The sequence below is a fragment of the Alexandromys fortis genome, unplaced genomic scaffold (assembly GCF_014885135.2).
Source record: "Alexandromys fortis isolate MF-2015 unplaced genomic scaffold, M_Fortis_MF-2015_v1.1 scaffold_108, whole genome shotgun sequence".
Classification (NCBI taxonomy): Eukaryota; Metazoa; Chordata; class Mammalia; order Rodentia; family Cricetidae; genus Alexandromys; species Alexandromys fortis.
In genome coordinates this window covers 1,963,750-1,991,510 of record NW_026067994.1, presented here as the reverse complement: position 1 = coordinate 1,991,510, position 27,761 = coordinate 1,963,750, and the positions used below count along the sequence as shown (strand labels likewise).

The 27,761-nt window shown below is 45.4% G+C and overlaps 1 protein-coding gene across 1 annotated transcript in view; it reads right to left on the bottom strand.

Moving 5' to 3' along the window:
- The window catches only part of Ntm (neurotrimin), a 982,155-nt gene extending 955,179 nt beyond the window's left edge, over positions 1-26,976 (bottom strand). The window contains exon 1 of the mRNA XM_050160080.1: positions 26,719-26,976. Within this exon, the coding sequence (XP_050016037.1) occupies positions 26,719-26,800 (82 nt within the window). The 5' untranslated portion in view covers positions 26,801-26,976. The remainder of the gene's footprint in view (positions 1-26,718) is intronic.
- Between the last annotated feature and the right edge of the window lie 785 nt (positions 26,977-27,761).

The following is a 27,761-nucleotide window of genomic DNA, read 5'->3' as shown; positions in this document are numbered from 1 at the left end:
TCAGGACCGCGAGGGGGGTACCCACACACTGAGACAATGGGGATGTCCTATCGGGAACTCACCAAGGCCAGCTGGCCTGCGTCTGAAAAAGCCTGGGTTAAAACCGGTCTCACTGAACATAGCGGACAATGAGGACTACTGAGACCCCAAAAACAATGGCAATGGGTTTTTGATCCTACTGCACCTATTGGTTTTGTGGGAGCCTAGGCAGTTTGGATGCTCACCTTACTAGACCTGGATGGGGGTGGTTGTCCTTGGACTTCCCACAGGGCAGGGAACCCTGGTTGCTCTTTGGGCTGACGAGGGAGGGGGGCTTGATGGGGGGGGAGAGGCGGCGGTGGGGAAGAGACAGAAATCTTTAATAAATAAATAAATAAATAAATAAATAAATGAAGTTACACAAATTAAAGGTTAGTCTTAAGTTCCAGAGATGTAGGCTGGCCCTTGGCCCTGAAATGTAGAAATACACAGACTTGAACTGCACACACATCTCTTTGAGTTTGTTTCCTCACATATAAAGTGCTATTAACATATTCTGAAAGATTATTTTTAAAAATTAAATGACCTAATGGATGAAGTATCTGGTTCCTAAGAGGAATGGGTAATCTGAGATTAACATATAAGCAGCTTTAAAATTAAAATTAACATAAACCAAAAAAACATCAAGTATGTGATTCCAGATAGATGTCGAGACCACATTGGCCTGAAGCAAGGGATATCATAAGCTTGTCAAAAATGAATTTAAAATACATTTTCTATTTGTCCCATTCATTTCTGTTTGGTTTTGTTAGAGCCCTGTGCTCCCAGGTACTTCGCTTGACAGGACAAGGAAAATTACAAAGTTTAGATACTCAAGGGGAGTAGCTAGGCTTGAGTTATTGCCATGGCTCCTGGAAAGACTCATAGATGAGCAAAATAAAAAAAAAAAACCCACAGCGTTTACTAAGTCAAGGGACATAAAAATATGGAGACCCAAAACACGGGAACTGAGGTTCAAAGAGGTGAAGTTGCTGTACAGAGCTGCATTAAATCAACATTTCTCAACCCTACACTTCTGCTCATCCTTTGCAAGATCTAGAAAGCTATGTCATGACCAGTAATCCTGGAGCTTCTTTCAGTTTGTGGCCTGAACCCCAGGATTCCAAAGACATCAGAGTGAAAAGTTCATTTGCCTAGAACTTCAAGCTACTGAGTGTTTTTTAAAAGATAAAAATAAGCAACCCCAATGCAAACTGGGCTGGCATCTGGTGCTGGCGATGGGAAGGGGACTACAAAGAGCAGAGGAAATCACCCAGACTTTATCAACTCCACCAGCCATCCCCCATGGGCAGCGTGGAGACACTAGCCACTTCCCCCTTTACAGTTTTCACTAAAAGGAGCATTACAGAGGTGAATTAACATTTAAAAAGAATGTAAAAACGCAGAGCTGTTCTAATGATGATTAATGGAGAGCTATAAGGGGGCCATGACCTGCTAGTGTCATTAAATGGATTGGCAGGTTTCTGAGCATTAATTATAAATAGCCACAGGAGCTCTCCTGTTTAACAGAACGATGATAAATCCAAGCCTTGGAGAGAGAGGAAGAAAGCAAATTGGGGAAAAGTTTGCATGTGTCTGCCTGTGTGTTGTGGGGAGCAGGACAGTGCACAAGCAGAAGGAATGAGATAAATGATAAATTAGACCCTGCCAGTCAATCACATTTCCTAAATGTTTTATGTCCCAAAAGCTATAAAAGCAATATTCCTCTCTGCCCTTATTGGAACCATTTCTGTTCAGCAATCACATCAGTTTCCTTGGGGATTTCAACTGAAATGTACTTTGCCTTTTCTTTTTTATATTTACTCTCCAGCTTGTGACCAAGGAAAGGGTAGAGTCCACATACAAATGGGCGGGAGAGGAAGTCCCAAGGACCAAGTGGGTGGTGGGAGTGTAAGGCCCTGCTTGGCAGAGATGGGTGGTAGAAAGGGATATTTAGAGGAAGTCTTGGCCCCTGTGGTCATCGTCACAGCAAAGCAGACTGCAGCAGCTATGTCCTTGGTTCCTTGGTTCTTGCCCTGGGAGGACCTCAAAAGAGGGCCCATTCAGGAATAGCTCAACAGCCAAGAGGGCTTCACTGATTCCAGGAAGTGAAATGTCAGGAGGCTAGGAGTGATTTTGATGGTGGTGTTTTTTTGCTCCCTGCTGTATCCCCAGAGCCTAGGACATGCTTTTGGAACCTGCTTTTGTTGGATGATATATGTAGCTCTCCTTCCAGAAGCCAAGATGCCTGGGATCTATAGAGCCTTTGGGTAGATTGGCATCTGGGTAACCGACATACACTTGCATCAGGGATTTTCCTTCCTAGATACCCTTGGCTGCCTCTGAAATGATGGAACACCAGCTCTCCCCCTAGGCCTAGTGTTGGCAAACACATCCAGATAACCCTACCCCACCTTCATTTCGAAGCTGAAGGTTCCATTCCCATGAGAACCACCAGATAGGAAAGGACTATCTATAATAACCTAGTCAATATAGAATTCCTTCTCTCAATGAGGCATCGGCCACACCCTGAGTTCCCAACACTTGGGAAGAACACTCTACACCTGGGGGCGGGGTGCTGGCATGAGAGTGAAGGCCAGGGGCCAGGGGCGGCAGAGCTAGGTGGGCCACCCTTCACAGGTGATGACTGCCTTTGAGGACTTGGCTATATTGCCTGTGCTGGGGAAGAGAGGAAAATGGAGGGTGGGGCAGGATGGAAGGGGAAAGGGAAGTAAATTCCCCGGCAGGACTGAAAGGATGGGGACTGGAGGATCATGCTGTGTTTTTGTGTGTGTGTCGTTCTTTTAGAGGCTTTCCTCTAAAAGTCATTATTTCAGCTGATTGGAAAATCGTGTTGAAAGACCTGCTTCTCTGGTACAATTTTCTTCATATCCTATTAGTTGCAATACAATTACAGAGAATACATCAATTCCTGGCCTGCCTGCTGCTGCTGCCAGAGCCGCCTATTAAAAAGAGGCCTTATTAATGGAATTGTACATCTAGGATTAATCGGCTTGCATTGGCCATTTACATTTCTCATTCCACAAGCACTTTTGTTTGCTTAATAGGCTGAAGGAGGTAGGAAATGACACAACAAAGCCTCTCCCAATTGCCAAGCGAATCACTGGTGGATTTAATATCCCCTTCCTTCCTCCTTTCATCCTGGAGTGTTGCACGGGGGATGAGATCTGGCACGTGTCACTAGGGAATAGAGAAGCAGCAGCTAGACGGCAGGTGATTGGTGGAGGAGAGGGAAGGAGGTGGGGGCTGTGGCCCAGGAAATCAGTACTCCTGAAAAGGAACTAGGCCCCTGGGTCTCTCTCACTCCGAGAACTGTGGGGAAGAGAGGAAAAGTGCTTGCTTGTGTAGATCACCTGGCGGGCAAAGGTCCAGGAAAGCAGAATTCTTGTGATAGAGCAGAATTCTTGTGATAGAGATGGTTCAGCATTGATGGGGCCCTTGTCTTCCTCCAGCCACTATGGCTTCTGCCAGCTAGTCTCTACCCAGGCTGTTCCCCAAAAATCTATCAAATTCTCTACCAGTTCCCATCTGTGATTCCAACTTGAACAAAGTATAATTGCCATGTGGGAGGCCCTGTGTGTGGAGGGAGAAAATCCACCCAGCTCCACGGGAGACCCTGTGTGGGGGAGCCGAGAAAATCCAACCGCCCCAGGCTTTCTTTCCTTTTTCTTTTCACAGATACCTGTGAACTGATGGTTTGGGTTTGCTCAGATTTCAGGAAGGGAATTATGGGTGTCTCACAGGGTGTTTGAGCTCCCCAAATTCCTGAAGACCCACTGACCATGGCTGTCTGTACAGCAGCAGTCTGGGAAGAAGAGCATTCACACAGATGGACAGCCCACACCATGGAAAGAGGCCTAGCGTATGACAGTGTCTGACTTAGAGCAATGGTGTTACAGGGGTGTAAGGAGGTAAGGAGGTGTGGATGCTCCAGACCCCTTCCCTCATGATGGAATCCCTTGTTAAGTGTGGGTGCAATATAACTAACCACGCATGTACCTCTACTTGCCCTTCCTTAATGAGTGTAGACCCTCATTGATCTTCCAGAAGTCCGTTGGGATATTAGAAAGGCAGCCACCCCAAAGAAAAGTCGCTCAAAAATAGTAGCTCTTGCGCATTTGCCTTAAATGCCGATCTCCAGAGAACTCGGCTTTCCAGGCTTTCAAAGGGGTGGGAGACTTGCAGGTGGGAGGGGGGCTCATAGTTAAGAGACGGATCTTCTTCCTTCTTCTACCACATGGTCTCCCACATGGTAAACGGTATGTTGCTCCTCGAGTTGGAATCATAGAGGGGAATTGATGGAGATTTTGTTAAATGTCCAGGACCAGGCTTATCACCTCAGCCTGGATAAAAACAGAATTTGGATACCCACTGGCTTATCAGTATCCTCTGCACTTCTTTATGAAGTACCCAGAAGGCCATATCGGTTGAAGTTCATCCCACCCCCCAGAAAGCCATGCCTCATTGAATATGCCTCTCCCTTTTCCTTACTCCCCACTTATCCGAGGTGAGCCGTGCAGGTCAGAAATGATGGACAGCTGAGGCTGCTGAGGCCCAAATGCCTTTCTATCCAGAAGCCCCTTGGTTGCACAGAGGACTCTGGTCCTTGGGTTATCATAGCAACAGCAGTAGTAAAAGCAGCAGCAGCAGCAGCAGCGACAGAGGCAGAGCCAATGCATGCTGAAGCTCTGGAATATGGAAGACTTTACTCTTTAATGGGATTTTCCTAAACCACTAGGAAGAGAAGAGAGAGAGATTCCATTAACAACACTACAAAGGCCACTACATATTAGTATTTTAGAACAGTGGCAGTGGCAAAACAGTTCTTGAATCTAATTATTGCTGACAAATATGAAAATTGAAATCAAAGTGAAATGTTCAGCTATGGTGCCTCATACGCTAGCCTTCTCTGTCTTCAACTGTATCAACATATTTGTGTTTCTAGAGAAAATTGGTTATTTTTCCCTCCTCCTCCAATACCTCATTCTCTCTTTTCCCCAGGGCCCCCCACTCCCTCCCTGACTAGGACCCTATAAATTTTGAAGCATTAAATCTGACATATTCATCTCCGTAGCTGGAACTAGGTAACTAATTTTATGTTTACTTGTCAAGGATATAGGAATGAGTTGAGCCGTGTGCCATGGCAGCTCCTATGTCCCTTTGCTAGCTACCCCCCCCAGTCCTAAACTTCTTCTTTTTCCTCCTTTTTTTTTTTAAAGATAAAAGTCATTTGACTGATTTCAAATTCCTCGTGATATCAGGACAGAAAAAAAAAGGACTTGTCAACACCTTTCTTTCTTTCCCCCTATTAAGCATACTGTAAAAATCAATCCCTTTGTCACCTCGCTCTGCTCGCGAGAATGTTTAATGGATGTCAAGGGAGCTAATGATTGCTGGTAGAAAATTCATTTTAGATTTGCTATTTATAAAGTACTCAGTACTCAGGTGGGAAATTAACATGAAGCAAGGAGTCGGATGGGGTGGGGGAAGGCTGGCAATGAAGGCCTGGGCCCCTGCCAGATTGGTCTTGGCTTTGCAGCACCCAAAGCACCCTTGGGACGGAGAGCATGCGTGGCAGAGAGGCTGTGCCAAGGCATCCCAGAACAGAGAGTGTATCTAGGAAGGAGGCTGTGTGACTTGCTCAACAGTATAGGCTTTGGAATGTTCAGGCCCCAGTGATCTGACCTTTTCTGGCCAAAATTTTCCCAGAAATAAAATAATTTCTCCAATATGCACCTTACAAGGTTGTGAGCAGGATTAAATAAAATATCACACATAAAACATTTACCAGCCCCTGGCCCACAGTACTAGCACGTGGATCATAAATATTCCGTGTCTTCCCTCACAGCCCCATGCGGTTAGGGAGACACCACTGGGATCAGCTCCTGTGTGTCCTCAGGACCTATAGGCCTTTGTACTTCCAGGACAGTCACACAGAAGGAGCGTTAGCCCCACCCGTTATCCTTTGCTCCCAGGTTAATCTGACCAGCCAAGATTCTGCAATCCCCAACTACCGGGAGAAATTCTCCATGTACGGCTTTGGAGAGTTCTAATACATCCATTGCATAGGCAAGAGGACCAGAGTACCCCACCTCCCAAGACACGTGAGTGGCCAGTTGCCAGGTGACCCTGATGGTGCCCTGTGGGCACCACGCTTTCAGAACCCCATAGACATACATGCAAACCCAACCATCTCCTCTAGAGCCTCATCGTTCTGACCCCTCCTAGTCAAAACAAGACTCCCCACCCCAACCTCCGAATCCTGAAGCAAATCTCCGAGAGCTAGCTAATCCCTTCTAAACTTTTCTAGCCTTTGCTGAGGGGCAAATGCTGAAGTTGATTTGACGATTTGCTTCCACGGAAAGCTGGACCTTCTTTGCCCTTCCTTTGGGTGACTGATTGCTCGGGTGTTCAGATGAATCAACCCTAGGCTACCAAGTCCACGCCCATGTGGAACTCCGAATCAGGGCACTCTGGTGTACCCCTCTCTCTCCTGCTGGCTTCCCCCTTTCCCGGGCTTCCCAGGGATGCTTCTCTGTTATATTTGGATTAACTGCAAATCTCCTTTGATTACTCACTCTCTGTTGAAACAGACAACCTGTTGCCACGTGTTTGATTACTGAAACCCAGGGGAGATCCTATTTGTAATGCAGCCAGTTACAGCACACTCAGCATTACACACCGCCGCGGAGCCGCTAATTCATTGTCTAAGAAGTTGCTTTTCAGTTTCTGATTTTTCAATAATAGGCTTCTCACGAAGCTCTTAAGCTTCAGAAATAAGCCCCAAACTGCTTTTCCAGTCATTTACATACGCACAAGCGGATCAGGAAGTGGGGAAAGAAAGAAGAATAATTTTATAGTTATTGCTGGGACTCCGGAAGGCCGGGCAGGTGAGAAGGTCCAGGCTAGAAGTCTGGAAAGGCCAATGGGAAGTAAAGAGACCCTCAGGAGACCTGGCACCAAGGTGAACCAAACCTGAAGCTTTTCCTGCCTCTAAGCACCAGCAAATGCCTTTTAAGAAGCTTATCACTCACATTCTCCAGCAGCAAACCCACTGTTAGCCACATAAGCGCCCCTACCCGCCCATTACCAGGGCTAAGTAAGTTAGTGGCTGTGCAAAACCAGCCTAGGTGCCAGACCCATGCGGTCGACAACGCCACTCAGGAAGGTTACGTCATACTTCTGTTGAGGAGTCATGGAGTTAATCTATGGCCTATATTAGCTGTTCTGTCATTTGAACTGAGGGGAAAAACTTTCTTTTTGCTGGCCCTGTGATCATAAGAGCGGGAGCACCAATCCCATTCCCATTAGTGCAGGTGTGGGTGAGCCAGCCCTGAAGTTGTAAACATCGGAGAGCTGCCCCCATTTCTATCTGGTGGAGCAACCCTACAGCTGCCCAGACCCAGACCCAGGGCTATGACTTGGCAAACCCCATACACTCCATCTATGATCTGCTGGAGCACGTGAAGGGACCTGACCCACAGACCCAACGCTGCAGGATCTCCACAATATAGGACAACAACCGGATGCCCAGGAAGAGTCCTAGTGAGGGCCCAGCATCAATGGTGTATTAGAAACCAGACGCCTTGAACCAGACCAATGATTCTTTGCATTGAACACTTGCAAAGATTTATGGACAAAAGGGTCTATGGGGTGACTTACTGTGTCACAGTGCAGCTTTCGTGACAAGATTTTTAATTTTTCCCTTTTCTTCACTTTATTCTCTTAAATCTTGTTTTATTGGGTGTGTGTGTGTGTGTGTGTGTGTGTGTGTGTGTGTGTGTGTGTGTGCCAGAATGGAGATCTGATGTGAAGGGATGGAGAAAGAAACGGGATCAAGATACCCGATGTAAAAGACATATGGAATACATTTAAAAAAGAAAAAAAAAACACCATAATAACACAATACATATATGGCATAATTTTTATTTGGAATTTAAATTTATCAGAATCTTGGATTTGTTTTCTTTTTGCTAAATCTAGCAATACTAGTGACTTCCTTTGTTCCAATGTCTGGTGGCTTTCCTATGATACATAGGTGAATCCAATGGGCAAGATGCATTGAAGTTGCTGGGCTTTTGCCAGGGGCTGAATCAGCAGGGCTACCCAATCCTCACCTTCAGCCTCCAGGCTATGAAAGAAATAAACAACATATGCACACACACACACACACACACACACACACACACACACACACACACACCTAGCCTCAGCTCTTTAGCTATGGCCAAAGAACAATGCTCAGAGACAAGGTCTGTGGCTTCTACTTTTTCAGTGCCCAGTTGGGTGAGCAAGTCCTTCCAAGAAGCCCTCCCTGCAGCTGTATTCCACAGCTCCTGTCAGTCAACAGTCCTCAGAACTCTACTAAGAGTCACCTGAAGGGCATCCTCAAATACAGATTCTGAGGTATCTATCAGTCTATGCTTTTGGGCCTCCGAAACCACACTCAGAGGTCTGTGGTGTCTGGTGGCCTTGTCACAGACTGTCCTTAAAGCAGTGAGAAATCGGAATGCTCATGAAGACCGCATTTGCAGAAACTACTGTCATTTTCGTGAATTAAAAGAAATGGTTATTTATTTAGTATTCTATATGTTGTGTGTCTGTATGGGCATGTGCGTGTGTGTGCAGGTGCCTGTAGAGGCTGGAAAAGGGGGTTGGGTCCCCTGGAGTTGCGAAAGGTTGTAAGCCACCCAGTGTGGGTGCTGAAAAGACAGGGGGCATTCTTAACCCCTGAGCCATCTCTTTCAAATTCTTTTCCCTTTTTTAAAATTCTTCCCTGCACACCCTTCAGGTGGAGTATATATTTCTGGCTGAAAACAGCAATGTACACAGGTCCTGAACCATCAGTTTGTGCTCTCAGACCTAAGGGCAGAATGAAGGTCTGAACCCTGGAGAGGACCTTCTGACCCCAGGATGGAGCCAAGGATGACTCTGGAGGATCCTGGAACACTCACTAGTACTTACCTTCCTCAGTGTCTCACATTGTATGTCAGAATTTTCCAACATGCGCCAAGTAACAGAAGGTTTCACAAATATAATTTAATCAAGGCAAAACTATATCCCCAGAAAACATAAATCCCTTGTCTTACAGGTGAGAAAATTAAAAGTCTAGGGGGAAGTAACCTCAATTTCTGAAGTTAGAGTTAGCGATAGGACTAAGGCAAAAAGTTCTTATGCTGGCTAAATCAGTAACTATATCTTACATAGGCATGTTCTATAAACTGTGAAGGTAGGGAGTTTTGCAATTCATGAGAGACTTAATGAAAGGAAGGAGTAGGCACTGAGTTCTGAACACATTGAGAGATGGTCCTAAGTGACAGGACCAGAATTAGAAAAGGAGGTGGAGTAAGAAGGTGGCATAGAGCAGATTATAGTTGAGAAATCCAAAGACAAGAGATTGGCGTGAAAGCTGATTGACAGTCCCTGGGGTCGCTCAGGTTCATTCCTCAGCTCTTTGCCCCGTCACACAAGCAAGTACCTCTGCCAAGCCTTTTGTTTTATTTTTTTTTTTCTGTCTTTCTTGGTGATCTGCCAGTACATATCTGGGCATACATATGGGCTCGTATACATACTTGCAAACATGCTGTCTCCCCTGTATTGTGTTGAGAAGAAATAAGAGTCACCAAATGGTGGCTCCCTCCAACCACAGTCGAGAACTCATCCGTATCCATGCTGAACCCAGGATGGCTGATTACCTCGGTTTCTGTCTTTGCCACCTTATGTCAATCAAATGAAGATAACAACATTTGCCACTTAACAGTTCTTCAGTGAATAATTCAAGTGGTCAGGTATGTTTTCACTATTGCGTGGCCATGAATATAATTCATTTTCAGAATTTTTCAGCATCTCAAACAGAATCTTATGCCCAACAGGAACTTTCTATTCCTCATCTTTTCCTGGTTAATCATAATCTCTATGGATTTCTCTGTTCTAGACACTCCATGCAGACAGACACACACAACCTTTTCCTTTTGGGTGTGGAATTCTTCACTGGGTCACATGTGTCAGGATACCTTCTTCTGAGGGCCAAATAACTCTCCATTCTGGGTCAGTAGTTGGTTCATTTACTCATCTATTGATGGGCACTTGGGTTGTGTCCATCTTCTGGCTGCTGCAGATATTGTTTTGTTATAAGTACCTATGAACAAACAGGTTGAATCCCTGTTTTCAGTCCTTTTGGGTGTATATCCAAAGTAGAACCACAGGGTCCTAGAGAAATTCTATACTTAGCCTTTTGAGGAGCCACCCCACGGTTTCCACAGTGACAAAACACCTTTGTCTTCCCAGCAGCAGGTAGATGGTGTCTTGCCCATCTACCTTGTCCTTCCCCCATGTCTTTGTCAGCACTTGCCTTTTTTATTACCCAATGTGTATAAAGTGACACCAGGTCTCTCCTGACTCTTCTTTGGATTTGCGTTTCATTATTTGATAAGAGATACCCTAACGGGTGAAAAGTATTACCTCTCTGTGATTCCCATGTGTTTCCTTAGTGATGAGAATACAGATGCCACCATGGAGACAGCAGTGCTTTAAGCCTATGTGCATCCCATGTGCCTGAGAGCCTTCTCCATCTCTACTACTGAGAGTACAGACTTTCAGACAGCACAAGAAGGGGACAGTAATTAGCATCCCTTTCCCCCATGTCGGTCTTGAATATGTCTGAGTGTGCCATGATCCTAAGAGAATAAAGTATTTTCCATATTGCTTTGTATCTAGAGGAGATTCTGGGCCAAGGTAGGCACGTGTGTCCGTGTGTGTAGTCTATGGGCAGGAGTGTTGTGGGCGGGGTTCTGGGAAACAGGAACCCACACCTCTTGTATCCCTTTCTTTATATTTTTTTCTCACCCCATGCTTACTTCACACATGCTGCCATCTTTCACCCAGGAGTCACAGCCACACACAGACAAAATATTCAAGTGACAGCAAGGCCTGCACCCTTGATGTTTAGGGGCACCTTATCAGCTTTGAAAGAGACAAGGCAGAGGATTTTTAAAGTCAGGAGGATATCATTATATCTTATTTAAGCTACTTTTATTGAACAAGAGCTGAATCTAATAATAATGGATATTTTCAAATGTGTTTTTCCTTCTTTAGTTTAAACTAGGAGTAGAATTGGTCTTTTGAGACTCATTCTTTGCCTGTGCTCAGCACTTGTCCCCTTCCTACATACCTACACTCCTAAGGGACTTGTTTGGCCAAGTGTCGCCTGATTCTTCTTCTTGTATTCTCCTTTACTGGTCCTGGTCCCCAGAATTTAAGCAAATCTCTCTCAGCAACATCCTCTCAAACTGTAATCTCTCCTATCACCCTCAACCCCTCTTTCCATTCCTCCTCTTCCTCCTTCTCATCTTCATCTCTCTTCTTTAACCTAAATCCTTTGAAAATAATTATCACATTTCAGGTTGACTTCTATCTCATCCTCTATGACTCTTCTCAAAGAACCACTCTCCCTAAGGGGATAGGAGGTATTTCATTTTTTAAATGACATATAGGTATGTATCTCTGTGTGGGTATGTATAGATATAAATGAAGGGGAGAAGAGGGCATCAGATCCATTGGAACTGGAGTTACAAAAGCTTGTGAGCCATCTAACATAGGTACTTAGAACTGAACTTGGGTCCTCTGTAAGAACAGTATGTGCTCTTAACCACTGAGCCATCTCCCATCTCCCTCATCCACAATAGAAGACATTCTTATGCTAGAAGGTGGTAGCACACACCTTTAATCCCAGCACTTAGGAGGCAGAGGCAGGTGGATCTCTGTGAGTTCAAGGCCAGCCTGGTATACAGAGGTAGTTCCAGGACAGGCTCCAAAGCTACAGAGAAACCCTGTCTCTAAAAACCAAAAAAAAAAAAAAAAAAAAAATTCTTATGACTCTTATGACTACGTGTGATGTTTTTTGATCATTTAGAGTCATCTGGCATTACTAATAGTCCTACATATCTTATATACTTTGTGCTTAATGATAACTTACTGTTCTGATTGTGTGTGTGTGTGTGTGTGTGTAAGTTTGACCTTTCCCTGTCGGTCTCCACTATCAGAACTCTTCTACACTCTACCTGTCTGTGCTGACCTCATTTCTGCCCACATATTCTATACTCTCTCCCTGGGTAGTTCACTGTACTTGTGTGGAAGGCTGCCTTTGTTCAAGCCCAAGTACCCCTCCAAAAATTTGAAACATCAGGAAAGTACCTTGGAAACACACTATGATGTCAACTATATTAGCCGCCACCTCCCCAAAGACATGTCTGAGCCAATCACCCAGGACCTCCAAGTCCCCTTTCTTCACGTCACTCTGGCTGCTGCACTGCTGGTTCTCACCATGGCTCTCTCTACATTTCGGCATTGCTGTAGCCCCACCTCCACCCCCGTGGCCTCCTGCCTAACTGGCTGCATCCCTTAGGAAGTGGTCCTTCCTCTAAGCTTGTTTCTCTCCAACACACTTCTCACACAGAAATTAGAGTATCATTTTAACATCCCTAATAACCCAAATACTGCTTTTTAAAACCTGATCGTGTTATTACTGAGTAGCACACAAACTTCAGAATGAACCTTTCCCCCAGCATAAAGAGCCATTCAAGGTTGGTGCAGGATGACTTAAAGGCTAGCCTGGGATATATGCGAGTCTATTGCAAACACAAAAACAACAAACAAAACCAGCAAGAAACAGTCGTTTATGTTCTGACCTCTACCCGCCTCTCTCCCAGTAGCCTCCTTTCCACCATACTCCTGTCCCCTCACCTCATCCTCCAAGCCGCGCCTTGCTGAACTGATTTTAGATCCTGCATTCATTCCTGCAATGCTGACTTGCCCCTAACCTGAAAGCTACAGCTCCCCATGTGTATAAACTCCCATCTTCTCACTCTGTGAATCTACTCATCTTTCTTCCTCAGGTAGACACCACTTCCTCCCAAATCGCCTGAATGCTACCATAGTAAACCTTAAAGGCCTTTGCCCCAGATCCAGATCAAGCCACATTACAGTGAACTCTCTGTTCATTAGGTGTAAGAATTGTATATCTGCCCCTTGTTTTCCCAACACACAATAGGCTCTAAGAGAAATTTCTATAATGGATTCAGTGTAAGTCTAAGGAAGGATACAGCCATACCATCAGATGCACTATGTGGCTTTTTAAATCAGAACTCGAGATATGGAATTAGCATGTTAACATCATTTCCAGAGGATAGAAAATTCATTAGGATTAAAAAACACCTTACCAAATTTAAACATTAAACCAATGTTTCTGAAGTCTGCAGCAGAACTTCACTTAATATAGACACACAGTAAGGAAGTGTAGAAGAGGTCTTGCTTAGTGACTTGTTGGGAGGGTGCTTATTAGGAGAGGATTAGGGATGGCCTTGGTGTGAGTCAATGGCCACTATGTGTTTGTATTGTGTCTAAACGAAGAAGAAGAAGAAGAAGAAGAAGAAGAAGAAGAAGAAGAAGAAGAAGAAGAAGAAGAAGAAGAAGAAGAAGAAGAAGAAGAGGAGACAGGAAGCTTCAGGTGGGTTCAGTGAATTGCCAAACAGATCACACCTAGAAACACCTGCTATGGCAATAGCTTCTTCGAAGTTGATCACTATTAGTTGAGACATGTTTGGAAGATGATGATTAGAATGACTAGAGAAAGCTGTGAATGGAACGCAGTGTGGCAGTCATAGGGAAGAACTGAGAACATGTGGGGGACATCATCTTTTAGAAAGTCTATCAGAGTATGTTGCTTGTGTACTGAGAACTAAAAGGCAGAAGCAGTGGGTTTAATCAGGACTGCATTCAACTGCAAGTAAAAAATCCTCATTGCCATTAGTAAGTATATTTGATTGTTTTTATTTAATAAAGCTAAAGCGGCAAGCTATATGGTTAGACACAGAGATTCTTTCCTTGCTATTCTTGAGAGTGTGGCTGCTCTTCGTGTGGGCAGTGTGGCTGCTGGGATTCCAAACGATGTCATGAAGGGAAATAATAATCATCAGAAAGCTAGAGTCATCTAACAGCAGCCCCTGAAGCCTCATTCAGTCATCTTGTGCTTGAATTCTATTGGTCTGATTGCATTACAAACCCATAGAAGATAATGGTAGGTAAAAGAATATTTATCTACCCTTACAGTCAGCTACAAGAGTATCTGGGAGATGTTTTAAATGGGCACACTGCTGCCCTGTAAAAATTTAAGAGCATCATTTGTAGAGAAAGAATAGACTAGATACTGAGAAGGCATCAAAGTGCCTGCTAAAATAATAAAGTATCTCCTCACAGAGTTTATCAACTGTGAAAAGGGGTTTAACATCAGTTATTTTCACTTACAATTCTCTACAATACAATATCTGATATTCTTTCCAGGCAGAGATAGCCATGCCTTCACTGACCAGAGCATGCAGGGTATGAGTCAGACCTGGACATCTGCCTGTAACGATTCTCTGCAGAGACGATGATAGGCAGCTAGAACAGGACCAGCACTCAAGAAGGGAGGGTATAGTAATTGGAACACTCTAGAATGGCTGGGTAGGAGTTGGGGACCATTATTCAAATTGGTTCATTGCCTTAGGAATCAGTCAGGAAAGTGAAATGCCGTGGTGTCTCAGAACTCCCAGAGTTTCTAAAACAGCTCTGAGATTTGATGGTTAAAATGTTTGATTCTGGACAAGGTTTTCAGAGTATGAAAGCAATGAAGAAAGATGACAAGGCATTTAAATCCTCCAGTCAAAGAGTCTTCAGGGAGAAGGAAGAAAAACATAAAAATAAAACTGTGAATTTTTTATTTATTTTCTGTATTAGCAAAGTGATCTATGGATGTGTGTGCATGCCTTGACTGTTGCATTAAGGAAAGAGCCATTTGCTGGTTGGTTTTTGTCAACTTGACCCAAATGTAGATGTATCTAAGAAGGGAGACTCTCGTTTGATGAATTGCCTCTATCAGATGGGCCTATCAGCAAATCTATGGTACATTTTCTTGATTAATGATTGATTTGGAATCGGCTCAGGGTGGACATGTGGTCCATGGTGAACATTTCTGTCCAGGCTTGGCAAGCCATGAGGAGCAAGCTGTCAAGCAGCATTCCTACATGGTCTCTGCTTTAGTTATTGCCTCTAGGTTCTTGTCTTCAGTCCTTGCCTTGGCTTCTGCTGCTGATGGACTGTAACCTCTAAGCCGAATAAACATTTTACTCCCCAATTTGCTTCTGGATATGGTACTTTATCATAGCAATAGAAATCAAACCAAGACAGATGATATCCTTTTTGTGTCTGAGCCAAGATGCATCTTTGCTACCCAGGAAGCTAACCGTACTTATGGGGAGAGGGAAGGAGAGTGAGAGAAGGTTTAAGGAGGCAGAAAGGAAGCCCTCCTTGTCCTTCTCTTCTCCATCTGAAGATGTCTGTTCAATCCCTTTGTTCCTGTTTTTGATTTAGCCCTCCTGGTTTCTGCCTGTGCACACTTACTCAGATGGTGAGCACTGGTTCTCTACCACAACCCCCGCATGGACCTGTCTGTCTGCCCGGGAAGAACTGGTTTCTCTTCTTCAGTAATTCTAGCGTGAAACAATGAATTCTGCAAAGATAGTTACATAGTTGCCCTTAACACATGACTTATTATTGATAATGGACAGAATCTATAACTAAAGATAATGATCAGAATGATTAGAGAGATGGATGGACACAACATGGCTTGGTAGTCACTGGAAGGAACTGTGTGGGATGCCATATTCAATGTCCAAAAAGTATTGCCATAAAATGCATTGGTCAAAGTCAGAAAGATGCCCTTAGGAATGGTACACTTTGGAGTCAGGCCTTTGCTTACACAGTGAAAATACACGAACATGGGATGAGTAAGATTGAAATAACACTTCGCTGAAAGCTAGAGCTATTATATGACTGTTAGAATACCCAGAGCACATCAAGGTCTCTTTTTTTCCCTTTTTCCTCTCTTTTCCTCCTGTCTACAACACAGTATCACTTGCTAAGGATGCTTGGAACATAAGGCACCCTGTGCCCTCCTGGAGCTCACAGCCTGCAGAAAAGTCGCACGTAATTGGGGAACTACGCCAACATACTATGGGTGTTAAAAAATGAAATTGAGTACAAGTGGAGTGAGTACAAGAGTAGGGGAGCCTCAGATGAAGAACAAGGCACTTCAAAGAGGCACTTTGGTGCCAAGCGGGTCTTGAGTTACAGAAAACATTTTGAAGTAGTCAAGGGCAGGTGGGGCTGGAGCACAAGCAGAGCACAGCATTCACGTGAGCCTAAGGGAGAGAACCACAGAAAACCCCTGTGTGCCTGTGAATGGGAACTGTAAATGTTAGCAATGAGACAGGTCCACTGAGGCTAATCCCTTAGGACTTCCATGCCTTGTCAAGGTACCCAGGCTCCACCCTGATTGGATTTGGAGCAAGGTGCCGTCACAGCCCCAGACATACTGAGAGAAGAGTATTTTAAGAAGCACATGGCATAGCCATACTGGGGATGTGGTTTGGTGGAACCATTTTTCCAAGCATGTGTAAGACTCTGGGTTAAGCACCACTGAGAAAAACAAAAAGTTATAGAAGAATCACAAACGAGCAATTAGAGTCTGGGCAATGGAAGGTTATATGAAAAATAAGAGAGAACTATTGGCACATTCAAAAATAGTGGAAAGACAATGGGGAGGGAACCACGCTTTCAAATATCTAAGAATTACCCATATAATAGAAAAATAAGATCAGTTCTTCAGGCGGTAGATTAAGGTGACCGTGATGCTATTGGGTCTTTAATATGCACCAGCTAGTATCTAGGCACTTTTTCAGTATTAACTTACTTATTTAATCCTCTGGACAGTGCTACAAGGAAATTCTATAATTATTTTATTTTATTGAATATGAAATCGAGTCACACAGAGGACAAATGTAGCTCAGTGGTAGAGTGCTTTCTAAGTGTGCACCGGCCCTGGGTCATCCCCCAGGACCACAAGGAAGCAAAAAGCAGGAATTCATTCAAATGCCTTGATTCTCAAAGTAAGAGGTGGCCATGCTAGGGTTGGCCCCAAGCCAAGGACAAGTAAGCTATAACAGTATTCTAGAGTGGGGTAATGTCTGGAGCCTCTGGAAGGTAGAGCCTCCCTCTACCACATCCTTTTCTACCCATCATCTCTGAAACCCAACAGTTAAACCAGTAGATGATCAGAAAGAAGTTTCTCCGTTCACATTATTGGTAACAGACGCTGGGAACCCCCAGCAGCTGTGTTGAAGAGGTGTCGGAGCTCAAAGGGAAGGGTTGAATAAATCATATTAGAAGTCCCTCTGGGCTTGAGCTTGTTGTGATTCTAGGGTTGTCTGACACAGCAGGGTGAATTCTTTGGGGCACCAGATGGCTGTGTGGGTTACCCAGTGACTAAACTTGGCTCCAATCTGCACAGTAGTTTCATAACCCATGTGCCTCTAAGATCTGCTGACTCCATCAGAAAGCAACAAGCTCTCATTCCTGCGTGGCCAGCAAGGACTGACCCGGCGTGGAAAGCAGCGACAACATCATAGTCATCTAAGGCACATGAAACTTCGGAGCTTCATGGCTGCTGTGGAGGTGCTGGGCATGAGTCTTCCTTGAGCACAGGAAGAAGGCTGATACCTCCGGAAGAGAGGCAATGTCTGGGGGAAAGATTGGTGTCCCATCCTTGCCTTTGAGGAAGGAGTTTCTTTCAAGGCTTACTGTTGCTTAATACTCTGCCACGTCCATCTTAAATATTCTTGACCTTCACTCCAAGGCTTCCTGAATTTTTCTTGCAAGAAGCCTTAGAGATGGATCAATTAGGAGTTATTACAATTCTTCATTCCCTCTGCCTGCCATGCTTTAACTGGTTAATCTTTGCCTGGCCCCCTAAGAATGCTCTACAAGTAAATAAATACATGTCTGGATTGACAGATGATGTCTTACACATGACACCGTATGCAGTTTGCATGTGCCTGCACATTACTTCCGAGAGCTCACTGTGTTCATCCATCTGTGACCGTTTATATCCCTAGCTTCCCGTAGACAGAAACCACTTGTGAGTATTTTTCTCCTAACACCACTACCTATCAATAACTATACTCAAGAAGACTATTTGCAGGGCTGGAGAGATGGCTCAGAGGTTAAGAGCACTGACTGTTCTTCCAGAGGTCCTGAGTTCAATTCCCAGCAACCACATGGTGGCTCACAGCCATCTATACTGAGATCTGGTGCCCTCTTCTGGTATGCAAGCATACATGGAAGGAATGTTGTATACATAATAAATAAATCTTTAAAAAAAAAAAAGAAGAAGAAGAAGACTAAGACTATTTGCAGAATTGCGGAATGCAGAGCTTGGAATGAAACTTTAAAATCCTTTGATCCGACCGCTTTATTTTAAGGTGCAAACACCAAAGTCCATCTAGGTGTGTGTCTAACGCAGGGGTGCAGAGCATTTTCCAATGACTTTCTGGGTATGGTTTTTAGCCCTGCTCCTAAAGAAAACAGCTTGTGAGAATTGTAAAACTGCCAGTGTTGAGTGAGACCACCAGGAGATTCTGACCTACCCAGTCTGTGACAGGGTCTGATGCCAGCGTCTGTGTAATGCTTGCTGGGTTGTTCAGTGGTTTGCAATGACTAACTTGGAGTGAGAGTGTATTGAAAACAGACACAGGCTGAGGACCTATTGGAACACCTATCTGTTGAAGGCCCTTGTGGGTTAGGAGAAGAATTGCTCTAGGTTACTGGACTTGGAAGAATTGCAGACCTAGGAAAAGTTTTGTCCTGTGAGAAAAACTGCAAATAATCATCACTAAGGTGGAAGATGGGAATGCAGGCAGAAGCAGCCCTTCCAATGTACTAGGGCTGTACTGTGGCACCTAGACTGAGCATAGAAGCGTGGCCTCCTCTGAGCATGCAGAGCTGAAAAATCCAATGGGACAGACTAAGAGACAACAGATATACAGAACCATGCAAGGTGACGTCCCAAATAGCAGTAGAAGAGAATGAATAACTGTCTTCAGTTAATGAAGCATTTGGATTGTTTTTGAAACCTAAATTAGGGAAGGTTGACCAAGTGACAAGTAAGTTCTCAAAGGGAGGCAAATGTGTGTAGCATGGATTCTAATTGGTATTAATAATAAAAACCCAGAGTCAGATATAGGGGTTAATACTGAAGATCAGAGAAGAAAAGTGGCCAGTCACTTGAGAGTTCTTACCTCTACCAATGCTCAGACCAAAAGGGCGATCCTGTCCTCAGACTGCACTGCTCCTCGGGCTGCACTGAGCTCCTGTCTCCTCCCGCTTTATATTCCTCTTTCCGCCCAGCCATATCACTCCTGTCTCCACCTCCCTAGAGCTGGGATTAAAGGCATAGGATCTCAAGTGCTGGGACCACCTTCGTGTGAGCTATATTTCTCTTTTCAACAGTCAATCTCATGTAGCTCAAGGTGGCCTTGAACTCACAGAGATCCCTCTGTTTCTGTCTCCGTCTCCAGAGTCCTGGGATTAGTGGTGTGTGCCACCATTCCTTGGCCTCCAGTGGCTTAGTTCTGCACTCTGATCTTTAGTCAAACTTTATTTGTTAAACCACAGACAAAATATTACTACAGATGCGCATCCCACACAGAAACCAAGGAACCAGACCAGTCGCCCAGAGCAAGTTCTTCCCTGGCTTATCACAAGTTTTCTCTCTTTACCATCTTTGGCCCTATTGTTGCTGTGCAGAATTTGGGGCACAAAGGAAGGAGTCTGGCTATGCTGGGGGGCAGTGGAATTAAAAGTCACCAGATATTCAATAACCAAAATGAGGAGTCACATGACTATTTGACCCTCGTTTGCTTCCAGATTCATCATGCGGCATATAATGGAAAACACATCAGATCTCCAGGAACACCTTCTTGGCAAGAGCAACAGGAATCAAAGGCAGTGTCTCTGATCCACAAGAACACAGAGCTGTGATGTGCAGAACCTCTGCCAATGCTTGCCCAAACACGGACTGAGAACTGGTGGTGTGGAATATTAGTGAAAGATGTGTTACATTTGTTTATGCTGTGGAACATTGGTTTAATGATGCAAAGATGTGTTGCATTCTTTCATATTGCATTTGTTTAGCTCTGTGAAGTGGTGTTACTTTGCCTGTTTAAAACACCTGATTGGTCCAATAAAGAGCTGAACGGCCAATAGCAAGGCAGGAGAAAGGACAGGTGGGGTTGGCAGGCAGAGAGAATAAGTAGGGGGAGAAATCTGGGAAAAGAGAAGGATTGAAGAGCGAGGAAAGAAGGAGAGGAGGATGTTGGGGGCTAGCCACCCAGTCACCCAGCAAGACATAGAATAAGAAGGAAAGAAAAGATATACAGAAATAGGAAAAGGTTAAAAACCCAGACACAAAAGCTAGACAGGATAATTTTAAGTTAAGAAAAGCTAGCTAGAAATAAGCCAATCTAAGGTGGGGCATCCAAATATTTATAAGTAATAATAAGCCACTGCATGTGATTTATTTGGGAGCTGGGTGGGGTGGCAGGTCCCCAAAAGAGCAAAGAAGAAGCAGTCAAGGAGTAAAACAACAAACAAACAAACAAAAAACAACTACAGGGTTAGTTTCTTGCCAGGCCGTCATCATTAGCACAGGAGGCCCTACACTGCATTGAATCTTCACACTTGCTGCAAGATCTCTGCTTTGTGACCAGACTGGGCTCGGTTGGTCTTTGGTCTCACTCCTCACCTGATTTTTTTTTCCCCTGTGCAGTCCTAGCCCCTTCAGCACAGCATGAACCATAGTACTCTCCATACACACTCCTTAGCCATTGAACCAGTGGACCAGCCACAAAAGTGTTTTGGACTGAGGTTAGAGTTTGGTGCTACTTCTAAGAATAGGCAAGTGAAGCCCAAACAAACTGGTCTTTTGAACACTCTTTTATTAATGCAAAGGCTAATGTTCTCACTGAAGCTAAAAATAAAAAGAGATGAGTGAAAAATCAAACTTAGTAACCTAAGATGTTTTGGGTAGCAAGAGTGAAGAATATTTTCTCCAATATTTGACTCTTAGCTTGACAGTCTCTCTTGCAATCCTCTCTTCTCAGCAATGAAAATTAGAGTCTTTGTTGGTTTGTTTTGCAGTTTGCAAATGTCTTACAGAGCTCCTCTGGCAGGGCTCCTGCTTTTCCTCTCACAAATAAACAAAAGGCCAAACCTGTAATATGACTTACATAAGGAGTATTCTGTGATCGCCTGCCATGATTTCAGAAGGAGAGTCAAGAAAGGGAGTGAGCAAGAGGAACAAGGCGAGCATAGATGCAAAGGGAAAGATAAAGGCTGGAAGGAGGCAAGATAAGCTGGGTATGAAAAACCAGTGTCAGAGACACTACACAGATGAAGACAATGCAGTGAACAGCATCCCAGACAATCCCTCCTGAGGACAGGGAACTTACCACATTTCATCTGCCCTCCTTCCCCAATGCTCCACCCCAAGGTCTGGCCTCTAGTGGGCAGAGCACACAGACTCTCCCCCTCCTTCTAGACAAGCCTGCTGGAAGCAGAGCAACCCTACCAGCTTGACCTAGATCTGCCAACTGATCAATTACCACTCCCATGGAAGAGAAGGGGGGGGGATGAAAGGAAGAAAAAAAGGGGGAAGCATCTAGAGTGGGGAGCTGGAAGAGAGAGAGGGGCCAGCAGGAGAGGATGGGAGGGAGCATGGTTGAGTTCACACACGGCGGGACAGTAGGAGCAGACTTACTCCTGCGGGCAGCATAAGTAAACACACAAGGGAAGAAAATGCGAAGTTTTCAGAGACAACTGATCAAAGTCATAAAAGCGGCAGGAATCTTTCTTTCTCCCAAATTTTGCTGATTTGGACTAGAGTAGTGCTCCCCGTCCCCACTGAAACTCATACCTCTAGCTCCTCTCTTTCGCCAAAATTCCGCCCCTCTGCTCTTCACACTGCAGGATCACAAACCCATGCCAAGCCTCCTTTTCCAGACAGATGGAAGTATGATCTCTGCATTTCATCGAGAGACCCCTCTCCTCCCCAGCCTGCGCCCCCCCCCCTGCAGTGCAGAAGCCCCAGCAGACTGGAAGAGAGTCCAGGGAGACTCATAAGACGGTGTCTGCCCAACCTGCAGCCACCAGCTACCTTATGTTTGCATGTTTCAATTTTTATGTTTAATTTGTGTTTATTGAATTTCAAATGACTATAGACATAAAGTAAACATGTAACAAGCCAATAGAGCAGAAAGGAAGGAAACCGCATAAATACAACCGGTCTCAGCATGGAGTTCCACTTAGCACCACATGTTTGGAGTGTTACAAGCATTAATGAGTCCTTACAACACCCAGGGGAGTCGCTCCCCGGCCTGTCAGGCAGGTGGGGAGACAGGCTCTTGGAGGGAATTATTTATTTTCCCCATAGAAAACACAGGAAAAAATTGAGCCCAGAGATGATCAGGTTCCCAACTGAGCTTGACTCAGGTCACTAGAGCTGATTTGACACCTAGAGACCATCCCTTGGGATATTTGAAGTCTAGGACCTCTGATGTCCCTAGCAATAAAGCAAACTTAGCATTTTAGCCTGTGAGCAGGAAGCCAAGAACTCCCAATAACAATAACAACAAAAAGATTGGCAAAGAGCCAAATCCTGGGCCTGCCAGTCTTGTCCAGAGGGCGTCTTCACCACGAGAGGACATCAAGAATATTACAGATCTTTCTAGCACATGCTTCCTGTGTGTGACAGAATCACATGAACAGGATAGATGCACAAAGTCTGCGGCTTCTTGGAACTGTGTATGCTCACTTCGGTCCAAAGGATAACCTGGTTTATCTGGTCCATCCATGACACTTAACTAAAGAGAGTCTTGCTCATTAGCCACTAGTTCGCCTGAACTGTGTGTGCATGCAAAGAACTTTCAGGGAATTGCTAGTAGGAAACCAGGATTCGAACACCCTCCCTTCCTGGGAACCTAAAAGGGTATTTTAAAGTTACTTTCTTGGACCACATCATCAATACCTGTGTTGAAGGAGAGGCTTCCTGAGAAAGAAGATAAACCAGGTCTACATCGCAGTAAATAAAAATACTTCTTGTATTTCTATCTGACTTTAAAAGAAAAAAAAATGTATCACCAGCAGAACCAGGTTGCACTTGGTAACTCTGGTAACTACGGCTGCGGGTTCCAAGAACGGCCTTCATCAGCAGGGCCTGATGCTGCTGCCTGGCTCCGCTTGGCTGCCTGACAGCCTTGAGCAAATGTCCCGAGGCCCAGCACTGTGGTAGTGCAGTCTCCAGCAGGAAGGGTGGAGAGGAACTCTCTAGGAACATTAGCCCATGATGAACCCTAAGTAGGCAGCCCCAAGCATGGCAGACATGCTTCACTTTTAGGGGTTCCCCTTCTCACCCTGCACTTTGATCACACTCCTAAATAGCCACACCAGGCCCTAGATCCCTTCATCTCAAGTTGATACTGCATGTGGTCGGTAAGTGCTCTTTGGTTTCATCTACCTCCTTCCTGTCTCAGACTGGACCCAGCTTGACTGCCCAGGCCTTCCGCATGTTTGCATGTTTACTGCATGTTTACTGCATGTTTACTGCATGTGAGTGAACAGCAGGAAGTTAGATGATCTGCCCAGCTCCATGGTGCCCACCCATGGCCTCAGCTGTGAGCCAAGGACAGTGTGAAGTGAGCCTCTTTTCCTCCCAACTCCGTGTTTCCAATAAGCAGGTTCCTTGATGTGGGATCTGAGAGGTGGAGAATTAGGAGGGTTGGAAAGGAGACTAACCCAGCTAAAGGAAAGGTGCTGAGAGGAGCCATGATCCCTGGGAGAAGGGATGGCTGGTTGTTAGAAAGAGGAAGCTGCAGCGTACCCAGCCATTTGTGCTCAGAACCTCTGCTGGCAGAAGGTGGGCAGTGGTTGGAAAGGGCAGTGCCTCAGTCTGCTTCCTCTCATCTCAAGAGAGAGCTTCCTCTAGTTAACCAGCCCTGGTAGCAGACCCCTCACTCCTTGGAGCTAATCAACACCCCTACCCCCCAGCATCCCAGTCCTGTCACACTAAACCATTTCGAATCCCCTAAACCTTGTACCTCCCTAAATCAGATCACTGTTGCTCATGGGTTGGGGGGAAGGAAAGAACCAGGGGGGAGGGGGTCCGTAACCTGTCACTAGAGCCACACACCTTTCCAAGAGGCAAGAAATCCAGAAGTAGTAGTCGTGGGAAGAGTCAGCTTAAAACAAAAACAGAGGAGAAGAAAAAAAATTGCCTCGGAATGCGTGCCGCATTCTAACTAGTCCCGCTGGGTCAATGCAATAGGGGTGGATTATTGCAGGCAAGACCTGGGCTGCCTCAGTAATTCTGCAAGTTTGATAAGAGATAGCTAGCAGCCTCTGCTTCCTTCCCTGAAAGTAAAACAGACATCACCTTTGCCACGTCCCACTGGCATGTGGCATGGGGTCTCTAGGGGTCACACTGCCTTAAAATTGGCCAGCCCTGTTCGATTATGACACATGGCAGCCTATTTAGAACTCCCTGGATGCAGCCAGCACAAATAAAGCTATCATTTTCCTTGGGAAATTCAGAATTTGGGAGAAGGAGACCGGATCCAAGATATCTCAGTCCCCACGCTCAGCCCCCAGGATGGGAACAAGACTACAAAAAAAAAAAAAAAAAAAAAAAAAAAAAAAATCAGACTTCACCTGAGGAAATAGGTTTTTTTTCTACTCCTCTATTCAGAGGTATATGTGAAGTATGAGCAAATATTATGCTTCTCTGCATTTATTTCTAATGAAAAGTTATGCTAATTTATATGTAAATTCGCTTTGGCCCTGGGGCTCCTGGCCTATAGCCAATGGGGTTGCTGATGGTGGGGTTTTGGCAGTTGTCTCCAGGTTGATGTAATAAACAGGACAGAGGCTCTCAGGACACATGGCAGTTTCCAAAGGCATGGGTCGCCCTCTCCCATCCTCTGAAACCTTACTCAATGCCTCGCCTGCTTAGTTTCCATTTCTGCTGTCAAAAAGCAAGGAGCTATTTCCAGAGGGGGACCTGGGCTTGAACTCAATTCCCCTATTGCCAATGTTAGGGCTATAGACTCAGTTTGTGAAATCCTAAGTGCCTGAAATTAGCAGAGTATATGCACACACACACACACACACACACACACCAATCCTGCTCCTTATTATGTAAGAGGAGTCAACCAAGGATGCCTCTAGACTCCTTATCCTTCTACACCCCCAATGCCTAGAAGACAGGATTCAGAGGCTGAGTCTCTAGGGTTAGGCGTGACAGGCGGTCCCATGGTTATTCCTGTGTGGTCCTCTGCCCCGTACCTTCTTGTTAGAGACTAATTCCTCTTTTCTCCTTCCCCTTCCTCCCTAAGTCACAGCCAGGATGTACAGGCATTTGCATTTGATTCCTTCCAGCCTGGTCTCTCTGTCCTCATATGAGGTCTGCAGAGGACAAAATCCATCACCCAGAAGGGATCAGAAGGACTAGCTCCTAGGACTCAGCGAGATCATGACAAGTCTGTAATACACTGGGAACAGAGGAAGCAGCTGTGGGACTCCCTTCCCTTTTCACTCCGCCAGTCAGAACTTTCCTCTGGGAACGCAACTGCATAAGGAAGGAGAGGCTTACCTCCCCCTCCTCCCTGCCTCCGGCGCCAAGCCTCTTGGAGAGCCTTGCAGGACCAAGACTGTCAAAGTTTCTGCCTGTCTCAATCTCTGAGTTTCAACATCTTAAATATTAAAGGGGTAACCTAGAGCCCCCACCCCCAAAAGATGGGGGAAGGCAAACTGGTGAGCAGCTAATTCCACAATTCCAAGGCCAGGATTAACGGGGGGATTGACACAGTGGTAGGGACCACACAGTGCAGCAAATGGACTCAAGGTGGAAGCAGATTCCCAAATGCACCTGAAATGAGCAGAGCCAACAGCGAAGAGCCCTGGGCAGAGAGCAAGCCAGCCTCAGCAACTGCAGCCTGGCTCCTCCGCCAATAAGTAGACCGAAAATTAGCATTCGCCTCTTAGTGCCTCTGTCCTTTAAACTTGGAGAGGCTTTCCTGAATTTCAGAGCCCACCGCAGCCTGCCGCTGTGGTGCACACTCCTTTATCTGCTTAAAACGCCCACCCCCACCCAGCCCTGCCACAAACACACCCCCAAACAGATTCAAAACTAACAGTTGTTCAGGCTCCTGCGAAAGCATTTATTCCTCCCCCCCCCCCCCCCCCCCCCCCCCCCCCCCCCCCGCACCTTCCAGGAGGTACCCGATTATTTCCAGCCTGCGTCTCCCCGCTTTGCTCCTCTTGGAAGCTTTACAAGTTCACTGGCCAATATTTAAAGTTTTGTCCTGTAATTTCTCCCCAGTCGCATAAGCAGCACATTCGCAACCCGGCTGCCCTCCCCATCTGCGAGGATCCCTTTGCATACATGTGTGCTGGGCTGTGTAAGTGTGAAGGATGTGCATGAAGCCAGGGAGCCAGCACACAGCTACGGACCCAAGGGGAGCAGCCGAGACACGTTTTACTTATGCACATATAGTCCCCCATTCCGGTAGCAGCCAGAATCAAATCAATATTCTCACAGCCTGGTCGGGAGAATGAAGTCCCAGCCATGCTGGTTAAAACGCTCCCGCTTCCACCTGCAAGCCGCGCAGCGGAGCCGACCCCCAAGAGCCTGCAAATGCTTGCAGCACCGGGTACCATTCCCGGGGATGCTGTAGGCATATCAAAAGCCGGTCTTACCTTGGAAGAGGCACAGAGCCGCCAGCCCCGTGAAGATTGCCCACGAGATAGAATTGTGCATTTTTGCCTGGATGGTTTTCATAATTTTTTTCTTCTTTTTCTTCTTTTTTGTCAGGATCGCTTTTTTCCCCCTCTCTCTCTTTCTTTCCCTTTTCCTCTTGATAGATTGTGTTGCTCTCAAGCTCTTCCGAGGAGATTTAAATCCACTGTTTTGCTGAAGGACACAACAAGGAAGCCGAGGGCGTGAGAGAGTCTGACTTCTCCGTAATTATCTCCACTCATACTCTGGCACTGAGGCGCATTGTACAATCTGGCCCTGGACAGCCCTCCTACAAGCTGCAATCATTGGTTCTAATCCAAGGATTGACAGAGCTACAACACGCGCGCGCAGGCACACACACACACACACACACACACACACACACACACACACACACTCAGGAATCATTTGCTGGGCAAATCAAGCTGATTAAAGAGACAGGAGCCTGGAGAGATGGAATGATAAATGCCACTTTGCCCCTTGTATATTGCTTTCATTTTTTAAACTGACAGTCAGCAGAGCCCTGAGCATCCAAAAATCCCTTTGCTCTGGTGGTCTTTGGCCCCCTGAACTTAGATACACTTTGCACTAGAGAAATCCCATAGTCAACTTGGCTTGCAGAAAATTTTAAAGGGGCATTTTCATGCTCTGTGAAATTTGCAAGAATGAGTCAAATTCTATTTGTTGTTCCTATTTTGCCTGCGAGGGAAGTTATTCAGTGACAGATTTCTCCTCCCTATTTCTTCAACCTTTCTGTGTAGTCACTTTGAAAACAATAAATAACTTTCTGTTTTCTTCTCCTATCCCTCTGCCTCCTGAAAACCTGCATCACTCCTATTTTTCAGTCACTTTAGTTTCTAAAATCACTAATGTGGATGCCACCCCATGCCATGTGATAAAGTGTCCAGAATTTGAGAAGACAGCCCACTGTTTACAGAACTGTCTGAAAGAGAGCCAGGCTCTTGCTACATGGCCTCAATCAACATTCACTACAAAGCATGCT